We start from the raw sequence: 14,600 nt of genomic DNA, 5'->3' as shown, positions 1-14,600 counted from the left end.
AAAAGTTTTATTTCCTCAGGAGCTCGGCCTCCATGTGCGTGTCTCGTGCTCTTCTGTGCTCTGTTTATGGGTCATAAATATGGAGTTAGGATGGAGTTTGTCAATAATTTCCACGCAGTGCTTACAATTTGAGAATCTTAATGGTTTCTCATAGACAGCAGTGAAATCGAATGGAGACTTTTTTTGCTTTTCAGATGTTGTTCCTGATAAAAAGATCCCAGTAATCACAAATGTATTTCTTGTGGAGTTTCAGATCTCTGCAGCATCTTAAATTGAGTTCAGATTTGCTCAGATACCAAATTGATCTCAATTTGGAGTTAATATCTTAATTGTTTCTCCTAGACCGCAGTGAGATCAAATGGAGACTTTTGCTGAAGTTTCCTGCTTCTCTGATGTTCCTCCTAAGAAAAAGACCTCAGTAATCTTATATGTGTCTCATCTAGAGTTTCAGATCTCAGAAACATCTGAGATTGGATTCAGATTTGCACAGATACCAAATTGTGAATTTAAATGTTTGAGAGAACGTTTCTCATTGAATAATCAGAGCTGATTTCCACATTCAAGCCAAACCTTCCTTAGCTTCTGACAGCAACTATTGACTCATTTGTCTCTTTTTATGTCTCCAAAGGAATTTTAGGAGAAACATCTGAGGAAAAAGTTGATTCTTGAACATCGGAGAGCAACCTAAATATTTAGAAACCATTTTCACTTGGAAATTGCTAGTATATTTCACAATTATTTACAAAGAAATGGCAAGTAACATTGAATGAAATGTGAAATTTTGAAGTAGAAAGACTAAAAGAGTATTGTCTTGTAAAATATACTCCAGTAATCTATTTTCCCGAATGAAAATTTCATGTCTACACAACCTCTTTCAATCCGAAAACATGAAGGCTTTTCGGTCCGATTGAGCCATCGATCCAATTATCTGTGTGCATATAAACGATAGATGTTGTTTTCTTGCAGCTCAGATCATTCAAGCGTGTACAAATGAATGCTGACTGACCCTCAGACAGAGAAATCTTGGGTTGTCTTCATTGTGCATCACTGCACTGGAGAAGAAGAGCGATTTAAACCTCATCAATAAGAGTGGAGATAGATGACGTTCTGATGCCCCGTCCAACCGTTAGTCGTGTCATGTTGAAGATAATGAGGAAAGACGTGTTTAGGGGCGGTTCGGTCAGTTGGATATGATAGAAATGGGCTCTTCACTCGATCCTCCTCATGTAGTGTTCAGCTGAAGGCTTTATAGGGAGCTTCTGAGGCCGTTAAGGGTTGTAGAGCACTTTACATCCACCGGGAGAATATTGATTTCAGGAAGGAACGGTCACTTACAATGAAGCAGCAGGGCAGTGTTCACATCTATTTCATTCAGATCAATAGTCATGAGATTCAACTAACAAAGAAGCTTCTGTAGGTTTGTGTGAATGTGTGTGGAGATCGAGCAACAGATGAGAATTGTGGATGTGCGTCTAATAAACATCAAAGCAGCCATAGTCTACGGTTTAACTGGACTGGTTTATACAGGGATTTTTTAAATCAAAAATATGATCTCTTTAATGTTTAGCAATGTCATGTAATATCCGTTTACACGAGGCATCCTGAAACAAAAGACTTCAGTTACAGGAACAGATATAAAGGCCCGTAATTATTTCTCTGTTTGATTGGAAGTGGCACAGCAGCATCTAATTATTTGTAAGCCGATGTCATTGGCCGCGCTAACAGACGATTACAGGACGAAGAATCAGTCACTGAGTCTAGAGACACAAATCATCCACAGATCATGTGTTTACAGCCACCAAACTCAAGACAAATTTTATATCTCAGTTATTATATGGGGCATTCTACAGAATTGAAAAAACACATTTAAAAAGCATTTATGTATTCAAATTTTAGATGTTTACTAAGATCCTTCTATTATCTATTGAATCCCACAATAATATTTAAAATATCAATGAGCTTAATATATATAAAATCATCATTTATTGGGTACTTTCAGTTGGGAGGTGTCTGTCCCGAACCATAACCCCTAAATTTCAACTTGTGAAAATGATATTGAAATAATTTTTGCAATTTTTTCCATTGTTGTTGTTTTTAAAAATATATTTTTTATTTTTTTTAAGTGAAGTAAAAAAAAAAAAAAGATTTTATTTTTAAATCATGAAACTTTATGTAAAAAAAAAAAATGTGTCCCGTATTTTCATGTCACTACCGAAACAGTGTATGTTTGAGTCCATTGGCTGAGACTGATTTTAACACACTTAAAGAAAATCTGTGTGTAACTTTAAGGAACGTCGCTACTGAACACTTTTTTCTGCAATTAAGCAAACTTTTTTTGGGTGTTATTCCATAAAATTTAGTTTTTATGTGTACAACAGTTTAGAACTGTGCTTGCTAACCATGTGCTGATTAGCATCTTTGAGCTAGACTCAAAGGTATCTAAAATTGTCACTACCGAAACAGTCACAACCGAAACAACAACATTGTTTTTTGGGGGTTATTCGATTAAAATTAAGTTTTTGTGTGTGTACAACTGTTCAGAACTGAGCTAGCTAACCATGTGCTGATTAGCATCTTTGAGCAAGGCTCAAAAGTATCTAAAATTGTCACCGCATGTTTCGGTCGTGACTATTGCGGTAGTGACATCATTGTTTTTGTAGCGACAAAAGGGAACACATAATCATTTATTTGGGGGAAATAAACTAAATTTTAGTACAGTTATTTAATTCATTCGAATTTTTAGTATGTTTTATTATGCAAATCATTAGTGTTAGTATGTGAGTTAAAATTGTGTAATGTGATGTGGTCACTACCAACACATTACTGTCACTACCAAAACTGTGCAGTCACGACCAAAACATGGGATGTTTTGTCAAAAATAAAGTATATTGAATGATCAACTAAGATGTTATTATAGTGTTTGGATCAATGTATATTCAGACTAATGAATCCTTCACTTTAAAATCAGTATGATAAACTTTATGCCTTTTACAAAGAAAGACTGGATTCAAAATGCAACAAATCTCATAAATTACACTTGAAATATTGTTGAAATTGTAATTGTTATTGATTTACCTGTGAAAACTTTTTTAAAAATAGCAAAAAAATATATTTACAAGGTAGATGTAAACAAAATCTTAATAGGTCAATGTAACTTATTAAATTATTTACTATTGTGTTTCAGTAGTGACAAATCTGGGGAGAGGAAAAATATTCCAAAACTTTCTGAAAATACAATATGAGAATTAACTGCACAATTACTAGAAATGTGTACCTTGGATATTATACAATTTGCATACATGCATGGCCCATATACAGTTGTATATAATCTTCAACAGCTGTATGTGACCTCAACTGTATATCACAATATAGTTGTTTTCAATAGCAAAAATCCTATTAAAGAATGAGATAGATAATTAAATGCTTTACAAATGAAAGAGACTTCATCTTGTTTGATATCCTTTTATTTGGAAACTGACAAATAACCAAAATGACTATATATTTAAATGCTCTCATTTAAAAACAGTTTGTGTTAAGGATGGCTATAGTGCCCCTTGTGGCAACACTGAGAATTGTGTTGCACTATAAGTTGTGTTCTTGCACATTTCAGCACAACAACATATGAAATGGGGCTTGTGTTTATGTTTTTTCTTAAAGTATGTTTCAAGTGATGTGGAACCCTGTTATTATCCCGTGAGCATTAGTATGAAAGTGTTTCTCTGAGATCTTTTAGAGCCGCTTCAGAGGAACATCTTCATTTGGGATTCAGATTCATTCTGCCCATCTGTAAGACTGAATCCCATCTGCAGTCCCTCCTATGCATCTTCAGCTCCAGACAGAACCATCTCAAAGGCTTTCAGGGCAGATTTTGTGAGATGTTGTTGTGCTGTCAGCGAAATAGGAGAGGAATAAAGTGGAAATGACGTGCAGACGGGACACAGAGATAACGGGAGGGAGAGAGGGACTGACCTTTAACTCAGACATCCTAACAATATCTGCTGATCTGGATCAGATGAACTGTTCCTGGAACAGCGCTCGGATGAATAATTGAAAAATAGATGCATGATCTCACGTGTTTGTTGTCTCGTTGGTGCAGACGCTGTGCCACATCGATACCAGATTGAAAATGACCTGAGGAATCAAACAGACGGAAAGACAAACAGATTTAAATAGCATCACACGGGCCTTCAGAGACATGAATAGTGATACAAGATACTTCAGAATATACCATGGTACTGCCATGATAAATGTCCAAAAATCACGGTGGTACTGTGGTACATTTTTGTAGGGTTTTGTTTTGTTTTTGTTTTTTTTTCCTTTTTTTTAGTATTTATAGTTCATGTATGAATCTAATATAATGTTACACATCAGATGTTTTTTCCCAACTGTAAAGCCTATTGTGCTTAATAATTCTTTTAACATCAACCACGTCCTGCACTTTCTCATTCATGCAAGTTTTATTAAGTGTTAATAATGAGATTGTGGTTTTTATAATCAATTGACACTGCTTTTGTCATTTTTTGCAAGATGGACAAAATTTGTCACCAAAAAAGCCCTTCGTTTTAACCAAAATTTCGGTTTTACCAAATGACACTTTTGGTTATACCGAATGACGATATTTTCAAACAATGCTAACAAGCTGATATCTAGCTAGCTAGCAAAAGGACAATCAAACATTTTATATTCAGTACAAGTTTTTAAAATATTACCACATTTTCCATGTTTTATAGCGGTTGTACCGAATGACCTGATGTTTCGGGTCATGCGTATGAGCAAGTGAAAACATGAATTTTTCAAATAGTTAAAAGAGAGTTAGTTACTTTGCTTCATGACCATGTGGTCCTTTCCAGGTGTCTGAATGATGTCACATCCTGTCACATGACATTGACCGCATGACTTGATCCAAAATGGTCCCTTTATATTGGTTACTCCGAATGACATCAATGAAATTTATTTTTCTGGACTTTCTTTCTCATAACAAAGCAACGACTTCTGCACATAATTTTAATACCATTTTGCACTATGTTGAGATATGATGTTATAAAATCATGCCAGAATAAAAAATATATACATTTATTACATTTTAAGATATTTTAATCACAAATGAAATGGCTGTATTGGCCTTTGGACGGTTAAACCGAATGACCTTTTGACACTTTAAAATCTTTAAAATGCCTTTATATATATAAAATATTTTGAATTATTTATTTTTTTAATTTGCATTGAAAATATAAATATATATATATATCCCTTTATTTTTATATTTTCAATGTAAATTAAAAAATTAAATAATTCAAAATATTTTGTTTTGGATTTATTAGTGTTACTATTATATTCTAACTGAATGTAAACAACAAAATATACAGTTTTTATTTTTTTTAATATAGTTTTTATAATTTTTTATATTGTAACTTATTGTAACATATATACTGTAACATAAAGAAAATTAAGCTAAAATAGTCTGAAGGACCATTAAGGTTGTTTGCCTTTTTAGGTCCTTCCATGTTTTGCTTTATTTTCTTTATGCACATATTATTTCCACATTATGATTTTCTAGTGAAATATGACCCGGTCATGTTCTGATCGGGTTTCAGGATTCACCCCACATGACTCTCAGCGGCTGATAGATGCGCTCTTGATTTGTCCTGATGCTCCTGAAAGCTCCTGTGTTCATTATTTGTTATGAGGACGGCGAGTCTGAGAGCAGCTTTGGTGTGTAATATAGTTTCCTGATGCAATAAAGCTTGCTCTCATTTTTATTATCAGCAGCAGATCTGTTTGTCTGTGGCCTTTCTAGCAAAAACCAAATCACTTCATGTTCTTGGTTCAACATGAGAACAGAAAGAGGATGGATGCTGAGATTTCCCTTTATTCCTGTGTCCACTTGCTGCATTGTGTTGAGGTGTTTTAGTGGTTGAATATTCAGTGTCGGTGGTGTCGACAGCACTAGTGAGCGTGTCAGCGGGGGTTTGTAGAGCCGTGTCTTCTAGCTGCCATCCTCACAGCGGGCGCGGACCCTCGGGCGGACACCGGCGCTTGTGTTTTGGGCTGAAAGAGCAAGTTCTTGAGATGGGCTGGTGTGGAAACAGTCCTTCTCGCTGTGGGGGTCCGGCGTGTGTGAAAGCCAGTTTCCCCCGGCGGATCACAATAACAGTTTGGATCTTTACTAACAGCCTGTTAACTGTGAAATGACTGCGAGTTGGTAAAATGATGAAAGTATTCTTAGTTACGTTTTTATGTAAAGCTCTTTAGAGGAAACCACAGGTGGTGAAGGACATCAGGACCATGATGCACGTCTTTAAAATATTGACACCTGCTGATGAGAACTTTACATAAAAATCTGTTTAGTGACACTTTCATAACATGACGAACAGGGCCGTCATTATCTATTATTACCCGTCATTTAAATGTTCATATTTTAGTGATAATAAGACATTTAATAGCTTTTATTTTCATTCAAATTTTCATTTTTAATCATGAACTTAGAGGATGAGCATATTTAGGCTAGATTATGCATTTATTTATTTATGAAGAGAACAGATGCAACACTTTTCATGTTCAACGCCACACAAAGCAGATGAATGTTTGTTCTGCACTGTCCAAAATGCACATTCAAGTGTTTATTTTATTGTTTATTTTATTTATTTTTACTGTATGTTTCAATCTCAAGCCATATTTTTAAAGCCTGTGAGTTTGAGTCAGCATCTTTACACACACCAAACTTTACTGTTTATTCATATCTCTATTCTGAAGGTTTCATTCGCCTGGTTTATTAAGCATTTTATCCCTAAAAACATGGTGCAAATGTACTTTTTCCCTGTCTGTTGACAGTATTTTCTGATTTATGGAGTGATAAAAAGAAACCTTTTACTCTAATATGTCACCAAAATCAAACATGAGTTTTGAACCTGACTTTATCCAATGTTCAGATTTCTGTTCTGGAAAAAAACATATGCAAATTAGCGCATGTTTATTTATATAATGCCTCATTTGCATATTTAAACATAACATTTCAGAAAACTTGTAATACAAAATAATTGTCTTAATGTACTGTGATTAATCAACTGGGGAAAGTTTGATGAAATTGATTAGTTACAATTTTTTCCCTATTTAACGGTGTTATTTATTCCAAACGCCATTTCCAAATTTCCTCCATTTCCAAATTCCATTTCCAAATGCTATTTCCAAATTTCCTCTATTTCCAAACACCATTTCCAAAAATTTCCTCCATTTCCAAACGCCATTCCCAAATTTCCTCCATTTCCAAATTCCCTCCATCTTCAAACGACATTTCCAAAATTCTTCCATTTCCAAATTTCCTCCATTTCCAAAACGCCATTTCCAAATGCTATTTCCAAATTTCCTCCATTTCCAAATGCTATTTCCAAATTTCCTCTATTTCCAAACGCCATTTCCAAAAATTTCCTCCATTTCCAAATGCCATTTCCAAATTTCCTCCATTTCCAAACACCATTCCCAAATTTCCTCCATTTCCAAATTCCCTCCATCTTCAAACGACATTTCCAAAATTCTTCCATTTCCAAATGCCATTTCCAAATTTCCTCCATTTCCAAACGCTATTTCCAAATTTCCTCCATTTCCAAAACGCCATTTCCAAAACGCCATTTCCAAATGCTATTTCCAAATTTCCTCCATTTTCAAATGCCATTGTGACTTCCTTTGCAAAACAGTATTTATAAGGTCCATAAAGCTTCTTTTTTTTCTTTTTTTTACAAAATGAAAATGTAACAGTAAACATGTTAAAGATTATAACTAATGCAGCTGATTTATTACATTGATGTACTGGAAAATAAATGGTGCAGGATTTACTTTAAAACAATTTCTGCTCAGAAATTGCTAGTAAATTTCACAAATAATTACAAAGAAATGGCAAGTGCTAGAATTAAACTTATAGTTTTGAAGTAGAAAGACTGAAATAGTTTCACTTCACTTTAGCCATCTTCTCCATTGACTTCCACTAAGACCTGTGGTGTCTGAGTGTGAATATGAAGTGCACTCAGTAGTCTGTCTGTATTTTTAGATCTTGACCTCACACTGAGACTCAAGCACCTAAAGGGCCGAACACTGTCACGCTGAGAAACATACGGCTCGCTTAATTAACCCAACGAGACGAGAAGAACACCTGGAAATATATCACAACCCCGTCTATTATTATTACAGTATGAAGTTTATTAAGTGCACACATCTTAGTATGATTAGCATGTTGAGATAATATAGTTTTATGTGTTTTATTTGTCACTTGCACTTTTTTCTAAAAGCGACGACTAAGCAGAACCAGCGTTACGACCCATAAAGTCCATTTCAGCATGATGACTTTATAGCAGAAATGTAATATTAGCTCTTTACTGTCTGGATCATGAGAGTTTTACCGCAGTAAATTCTCAGCAGAGAGTCTGTGGACTCATTTACATTTTTATATTGATGTGTTTGGCTGATGCTTTTATGCAAAAGTGACTTTAATTGCATTGAAGGTTTATTGTAACCTTATTGTAAAGTGAATATGAATGAATAATGTTTGTTATTCTTATATTTAGTCATGAGGTCTAAATAGTAATTGTCCTGGTTGTGTGAAGCGTATGTCCGTCATCAGTCAGACGTCACCGCCGGCGTAAACAAATGACATTTGTGCGGTAAACATGCTTCAATATTCGAGCTAAACGCCCTCAGCCGTGTTCAGACACATGCCACTATTACTCCTGGTGATGGATCGCTTGTTCTGTGGAGTTTGTTCACTGGAGTCGATCCTCCGGGACTTCAGCTGCAGAAGTTCAGCTCTCTCACCGGTGGGTGTTTGAGCTGACGTGGAATCAGACGCCTCGGCTGTAGAACATCTCGCTGAAATGAAAGCTGAGCAGCTCAAAGCGCAGGAGATGCTGTCAGGAAGCAGTGCATTCTGGGAGATGCTCCTGACTGCTGATCTGACTCACGATCTGCACCTGGATCCTGTTCTTTACCTTGGTGTGAAACTCACGTCACGGGTCGTTTTCTGCAGAAATGTGTGTTTTATATGAAATACAGTCGATTAATTGTATTAAAGGAAAGAGATGATAACTGAATCATTTTCATGACATTTTGGTTTAATGCATTTTACCAGTTTTGTTATTGTTAACTAAAATCAAAACCATCGGTAACTGAAATAAAGCTGAATGGAAAACATAAACGTGAACAAAAATTAGAAATGTTGCTTTTGCAACTAACTGAAATAGATATTTAAAATAAAAAAATATAAAAGTAATTTATAAAGTTGAAGTAGTAAAAGTATTAAAACTGAAATAAAAACTAATTAAACTGATATAGAAATAAAAAAAACTAATAAAATGAAAAAAGCACAAAAAATTGAAAAGATAATTTGAAATATAAACACTCTAGTAGTATATAAAACTTTTTATTTTTTTATATAATGTTTTATGTTTATACTTTATACTAAAATTAACTGCATGTATTTCATATAAAAACTAAATTATATTTATATCATGTATTGTATTTTATACAACAGTTCGTTCTGGTTCTTGAATCTGATTGGCTGAGAGGTCTTTTCAGCCATGCGATATTCTATCAGTATCTCCACGGGAACCGTTTCACCGTTTCAATCACTCCACTGTCAGCATTCTCACAGCGAGTGTCATGGCGGATGAGCAAACCCACCATATTTTTATAGATACTACTGTTATTTTATCACGGAATGCAGTTTTAGGAGTTTTTTAGGCGAGAATGTAGTTGTTTAGACCTCAAATGTGCAATTTATATGTAAACATAGAGCCTATTTGAAAATTTGTTTAGACGCTGTCGGAGATGTGAGCTCCAGGCCTTCAGCGGCCGTTCAGTGCTCGTGTACCCGCAGAGAACAGCTTCATCTCGGCCAGTCCTTCGGGAATTTGCTGCTGGCTCTTATGTAGATAGTGTTTAAACATGAGATATGATTCGTTTTGGGTATATCAAATGGCAATCCTTGGTCTTATTAATATATTACTTGTTCCAGAGCTAATAGATTTGGCTTAATGGCTATATTAAGTTTAATAACTTTATTTTTACATTGAAAGTAAATCCTGTACTAACTAGAGCGCTGCTTTTGTACGTTTGCTTGTTTATTTCCTATTTTACTTCTTATACTGTTATAATGGCTATTGTTGTTAATTTAAATATTATTGTTCAATAAATGATATTTTATATAAATACCATGCTGTATTTTTTGTTATTGAAAATGAGTGATTTTGACTTCAGTGAAAGTTACATTAGTACGCCATCAGATGAGTAAGCCAGTCAGTTGCAAAGACTTTTATATTGAAATGGACTGAAACAAGGAAACAAGGACATTGTTTTTACTTTAAACAACATCTTACAAGACGCAACTGACAAATGCATTGACTAGCACTGTCATGGGAAATCCTCTTAAATGTTAAAAGGACAAAGATATCGCTTTCCTCAGCGGACATTCAAACTGATTTTGTAATTATGAATATAAGATTGTTCTGAAGAATATCAGCCAAATGCAGGTAATACACTCTCTCAGGCGAAATCTCTCTCTCATAACACTCAACGTTCATTCGTTACTAGTTCTAAAATGACGTTTTAGAATTAGTAACGTATCTTGGGCTCAACTGATAAACTGTCAACTTGAGATTTGAATCTGTGGCGGAAGGAAGTAGTTCCTCACAAAAGAGGGTTTTTAAAGACACTCCGTTGTTATTTCTTATTTATTTACACACTCGTGTCGTCGAACTGTTGTATAAACACAATATCACACTCGTAGCCGTTCAATATGGCTGTATATCAGCACACTGTGATTACCTACGGCCAAATCACAGCCATGCTGATATACAGCCATATCGCACAGCTAAGAGTGTGATATTGCTCATATAAATATGTTCATTTAAGTGCTTGAATGTCTGAATCATGTCCGTACTAACATACTCTGGCGACCTTTCTATTTTATTATCTTTCTTGACTGATTCACCAACAATTATTTTAATGAATCAGTCTCGAAAATCTAATGACTCACTAACTCAATTGGTTCTTTACTGACTAAATTGCAAGTTGTTATTTTCATCTCGACTTCACAAGAAGCTTTATAGGAATTTTTATGAAGCAGAATTGTGGATCAGAACCAGAAACGCTTACGATTCCCAAATATACTGTGTCATACTCATATTTCTGTACAGTATTTACTCAGGCCTCTCAGATACATGACCTCTGAGTGTTCAGGGAGGAGCAGCGTCGCTTCAGCCAAGCGTAACGCGGTAAACGGGGTAAAACTGCAGGTACGTGTGGGACTTTAGAGTGCATTTAAACATCGACGTGCTCACAGAAACATGAAAAGGAACGCTGACACAAACCTTCTTCTCTGGAGCCGAGCAGCAGCAGCCGTATTTACGCCTGAGGGCGTCTCAGCATGTGTCTGTGTCACACAAACCCCCCCGTTCTGTTCTGAAAGGCATCCCAGCATGCACTGCCACTCCTGTAGCATGCCTCTGTGGCGCTCTGGCTCAGGGAGACTCACGCGGCCAGTAGATTTCTCTGTCAAATCACAGTCAATTACAGCGCGAGTGTCGTTTGCCTCACGGCGAGTCCCGTCTATGTGCTTAATTACAGTTAATATAAGGTGAAGTTCTGAATGCTAATGACTTAGTGAAGGTTATACATGTTATAGTAACTAAATAATAACTTGGAAAGGATTAGTCAGTATTATGGAATAACCAGGAATGTTTCTTGAGCTGCAAATCAGCATATTAGAATGATTTCTGAAGGATCATGTGACACTGAAGACTGGAGTAATGATGCTGAAAATTCAGCTTTGATCACAGGAATAAATTACATTTTAAAATATATTCACACAGAAAACAGCTATTTTAAATTAGAATAATATTTCACAATTTTACTGATTTTTTTTAATTAAATAAATGCAGTTTTGATGAGCATCCGTTTCAAAAACATCTAAAAATTCTGGTATAATGTAAGAATAATATTTTTCCCACTGAAAATCGAGCTGAGTGTTCTGTGACGCTCGCCTAAATGAGTAACAAACCGTAAATACTAATTTATTTGTGAAATTTGTTCTGCGAAGCTGACTTGAGCTTGTTAGAAGTGATGTTTATGTGCATTATGTTGCTGTAACTCTTCTGGAGTTTAATTACTCGCACAGGTTTGTGTTTTATTATTTTGTGTGGGCACAATTTCAGATTAATTTTCACACCTGCCAAACGGCCGTCTATGAATGAACGCACTAATCCGATTAGTCCAACAAACAAGCTTCATGTTGTTTTTTTATTGTCTCCGAACAGCATCTGGATCATTAATTGACTTCTAGTCTTCAGTTATACACCAAATACTCGAAGTTTACAAATTCTGTCATTTGTTTGCGCTCCAGAGAAGAAATCATACAGGTTTAGAGTGAATAAATGATGACAGAATTTTAATTTTCAGGCTTTAAAATGCAAAATGAGCGTGCACACACACACATTGGCCTCTTATGGCTCTAGTGACATTTCCTTTCCACCTCAGGTGGCAGCCATCAAACTCAGTCCTTTGCCAGCCGTAGTCTCTAATTGCGAAGTTCAGGGCTGCGCTTTGGTCATTAATCAGCCCGTGGCTTCCCAAATTAGACGTCCTCGCCAGACGTGCCAGCGGTTAGCAGAGCCTAAGGAGACGAGGTGCGGTTGGAGCGCGAAAAACGACAACAGGCCAACAATGAAAGGACAGGCTGGTTCCTCTCCTCCCGCATCCCTGAGAGGAATAAATCAGCAGCGCGCTTGACGTGTTAAAGATTTACACAGCGACCGCCGAGGAACCTCGCTGCCGTCGCCTTACTGCCATCTATAGGCTGCTTTCTGTCATATTGATGACCTGGAAAAAAAATGATGTTCTTCCACAGTATTTTTGTCTTGTTTTCCAGCACAAATATCTAAACATTCCCAAATCAAGATACATTTACTGGAGAAGCAAAATGACTGAAAAATTCCATCATAGTTAAGCAAATTTGTGCTTAAAACAACAAATATCTGCCAATGTGGTCAGAAAAATACTCTTCATTTAAAGGGAAAACAGGTTTAGTTTTTTCTATCCCCATTGGCAGATGGTCCAATATATCTTCAGTCATTTTGCTTCAAGTAAACGCATTTTGATATAAGAATGTTTAGATATTTGTGCTGGAAAGCAAGACAGAAATACGGAGCAAGAACATCATGTTTTGCAGTGCAGACTCCTGCTGGGTTGATTCGCAAGATCTGAATAGCAACTGTAAAGCAAAATCTGAAAGATTAAAGTTGGTTTATTCACATTCTGTTCATCCAAAAATTATTTCGTAGCTCAGGAGACAGAAGTCATGTTTCATTTAAATATGAAGATGTTTGTCTCAGATGTTTGTAAAGATCATTAGGAGTAAAAATAGCAGAAATGAATCACTGGTAAAAAGTATAGAGCTGTAAAACGAATATAAAGCAGCTCAGATCACACTGTAAGCAATGATTTTTCAAAGTTGAAAATAGACAAACTCAGCGATTGGGTTAAATGTTTAACCAACCTGCTGGGTAGTTTTATTTAACTTACATATTGTTTAAAAATTACTATATGTCTGGCTTAAAATGAACCCGAAATTAAAAGTCAGACACATAATTACTAGAGGAAACAATAATAATCAAAAGGTGAACATTTATTAATTTAATTTAATAAATGTTTGTTTAATTATTATTCATTAAACTTATTAATAAATGTTCATTTATTAAACATATTAATAAATGTTAATTTCCAACATATTTTGGGTTCATTTTAAGCAAGCAATACAGTAATTTTTAAACAATAGTTGAGTTAAATAAAACTACCCAGCAGATTGTGCAAACATTTAACCCAACCGCTGGGTTTGTCCATTTTCAACCAAACTTGGGTTGTTTTTTAACCCAGGATTTTTTTGAGTGTAATGTTTGTTATAATGCATTATATATTTTTATAAATAATTGCAACCAAAGTTAAAATCCATTATAATATTTGCAGATTCCTTGTTACATCTGAAATGGGTTGTTTGTCATGTGCTTTAATGCATTATATTTTCTAAGGGTGTAGCATAAGTATTATAATATATTATGGGTCAGTGACATGATGGGCAATTTTTTTAAGTGCCTTAATAATAATAAAAAAACAAAGATATGACATCCAAAGTATGTAAAATAGTACAACTGGATCTCTTTTATTGAATCCAAAAGGTTTTAATAATATTTTGCTACATAAAAAGGTATTTTATAGATTTTGAAGTGTCAAAAGGTCATTCAGTTTAAGCGTCCAAAGGCCAATACAGACATTTCGTTTGTGATTAAAATATCTAAAAATGTAATAAACGTATATATTTTTTTATTCTGGCATGATTTTATAACATCATATATCAACATAGTGCAAAATGGTATTAAAATTATGTGTAGAAGTCGTTGCTTTTGTTATGAGAAAGAATGTCCAGAAAATGAATTTCATTGATGTCACTCGGAGTAACCAATATAAAGGGACCATTTTGGATCAAGTCATGTGGTCAATATCATGTGACAGGATGTGACATCATTCAGACACCTGCAAAGGACCACATGGTCGTGAAGCAAAGT

The 14,600-nt window shown here is 35.1% G+C and overlaps 2 protein-coding genes across 2 annotated transcripts in view; one reads left to right on the top strand and one right to left on the bottom strand.

The window, feature by feature from the left end:
- Positions 1-14,600, bottom strand: part of LOC127521108 (amyloid-beta A4 protein-like) — a 337,319-nt gene that overhangs the window by 121,772 nt on the left and 200,947 nt on the right. The window lies entirely within an intron of this gene.
- Positions 8,862-14,600, top strand: part of LOC127511475 (neural cell adhesion molecule 2-like) — a 65,692-nt gene continuing 59,953 nt past the window's right edge. Inside the window, exon 1 of the mRNA XM_051892301.1 lies at positions 8,862-8,979. Within this exon, the coding sequence (XP_051748261.1) occupies positions 8,862-8,979 (118 nt within the window). The remainder of the gene's footprint in view (positions 8,980-14,600) is intronic.

The sequence above is a fragment of the Ctenopharyngodon idella genome, chromosome 1 (genome assembly GCF_019924925.1).
Source record: "Ctenopharyngodon idella isolate HZGC_01 chromosome 1, HZGC01, whole genome shotgun sequence".
Lineage (NCBI taxonomy): Eukaryota > Metazoa > Chordata > Actinopteri > Cypriniformes > Xenocyprididae > Ctenopharyngodon > Ctenopharyngodon idella.
The sequence above is the reverse complement of the archived record's forward strand: the minus strand, read 5'-3'. Positions and strand labels throughout refer to the sequence as shown.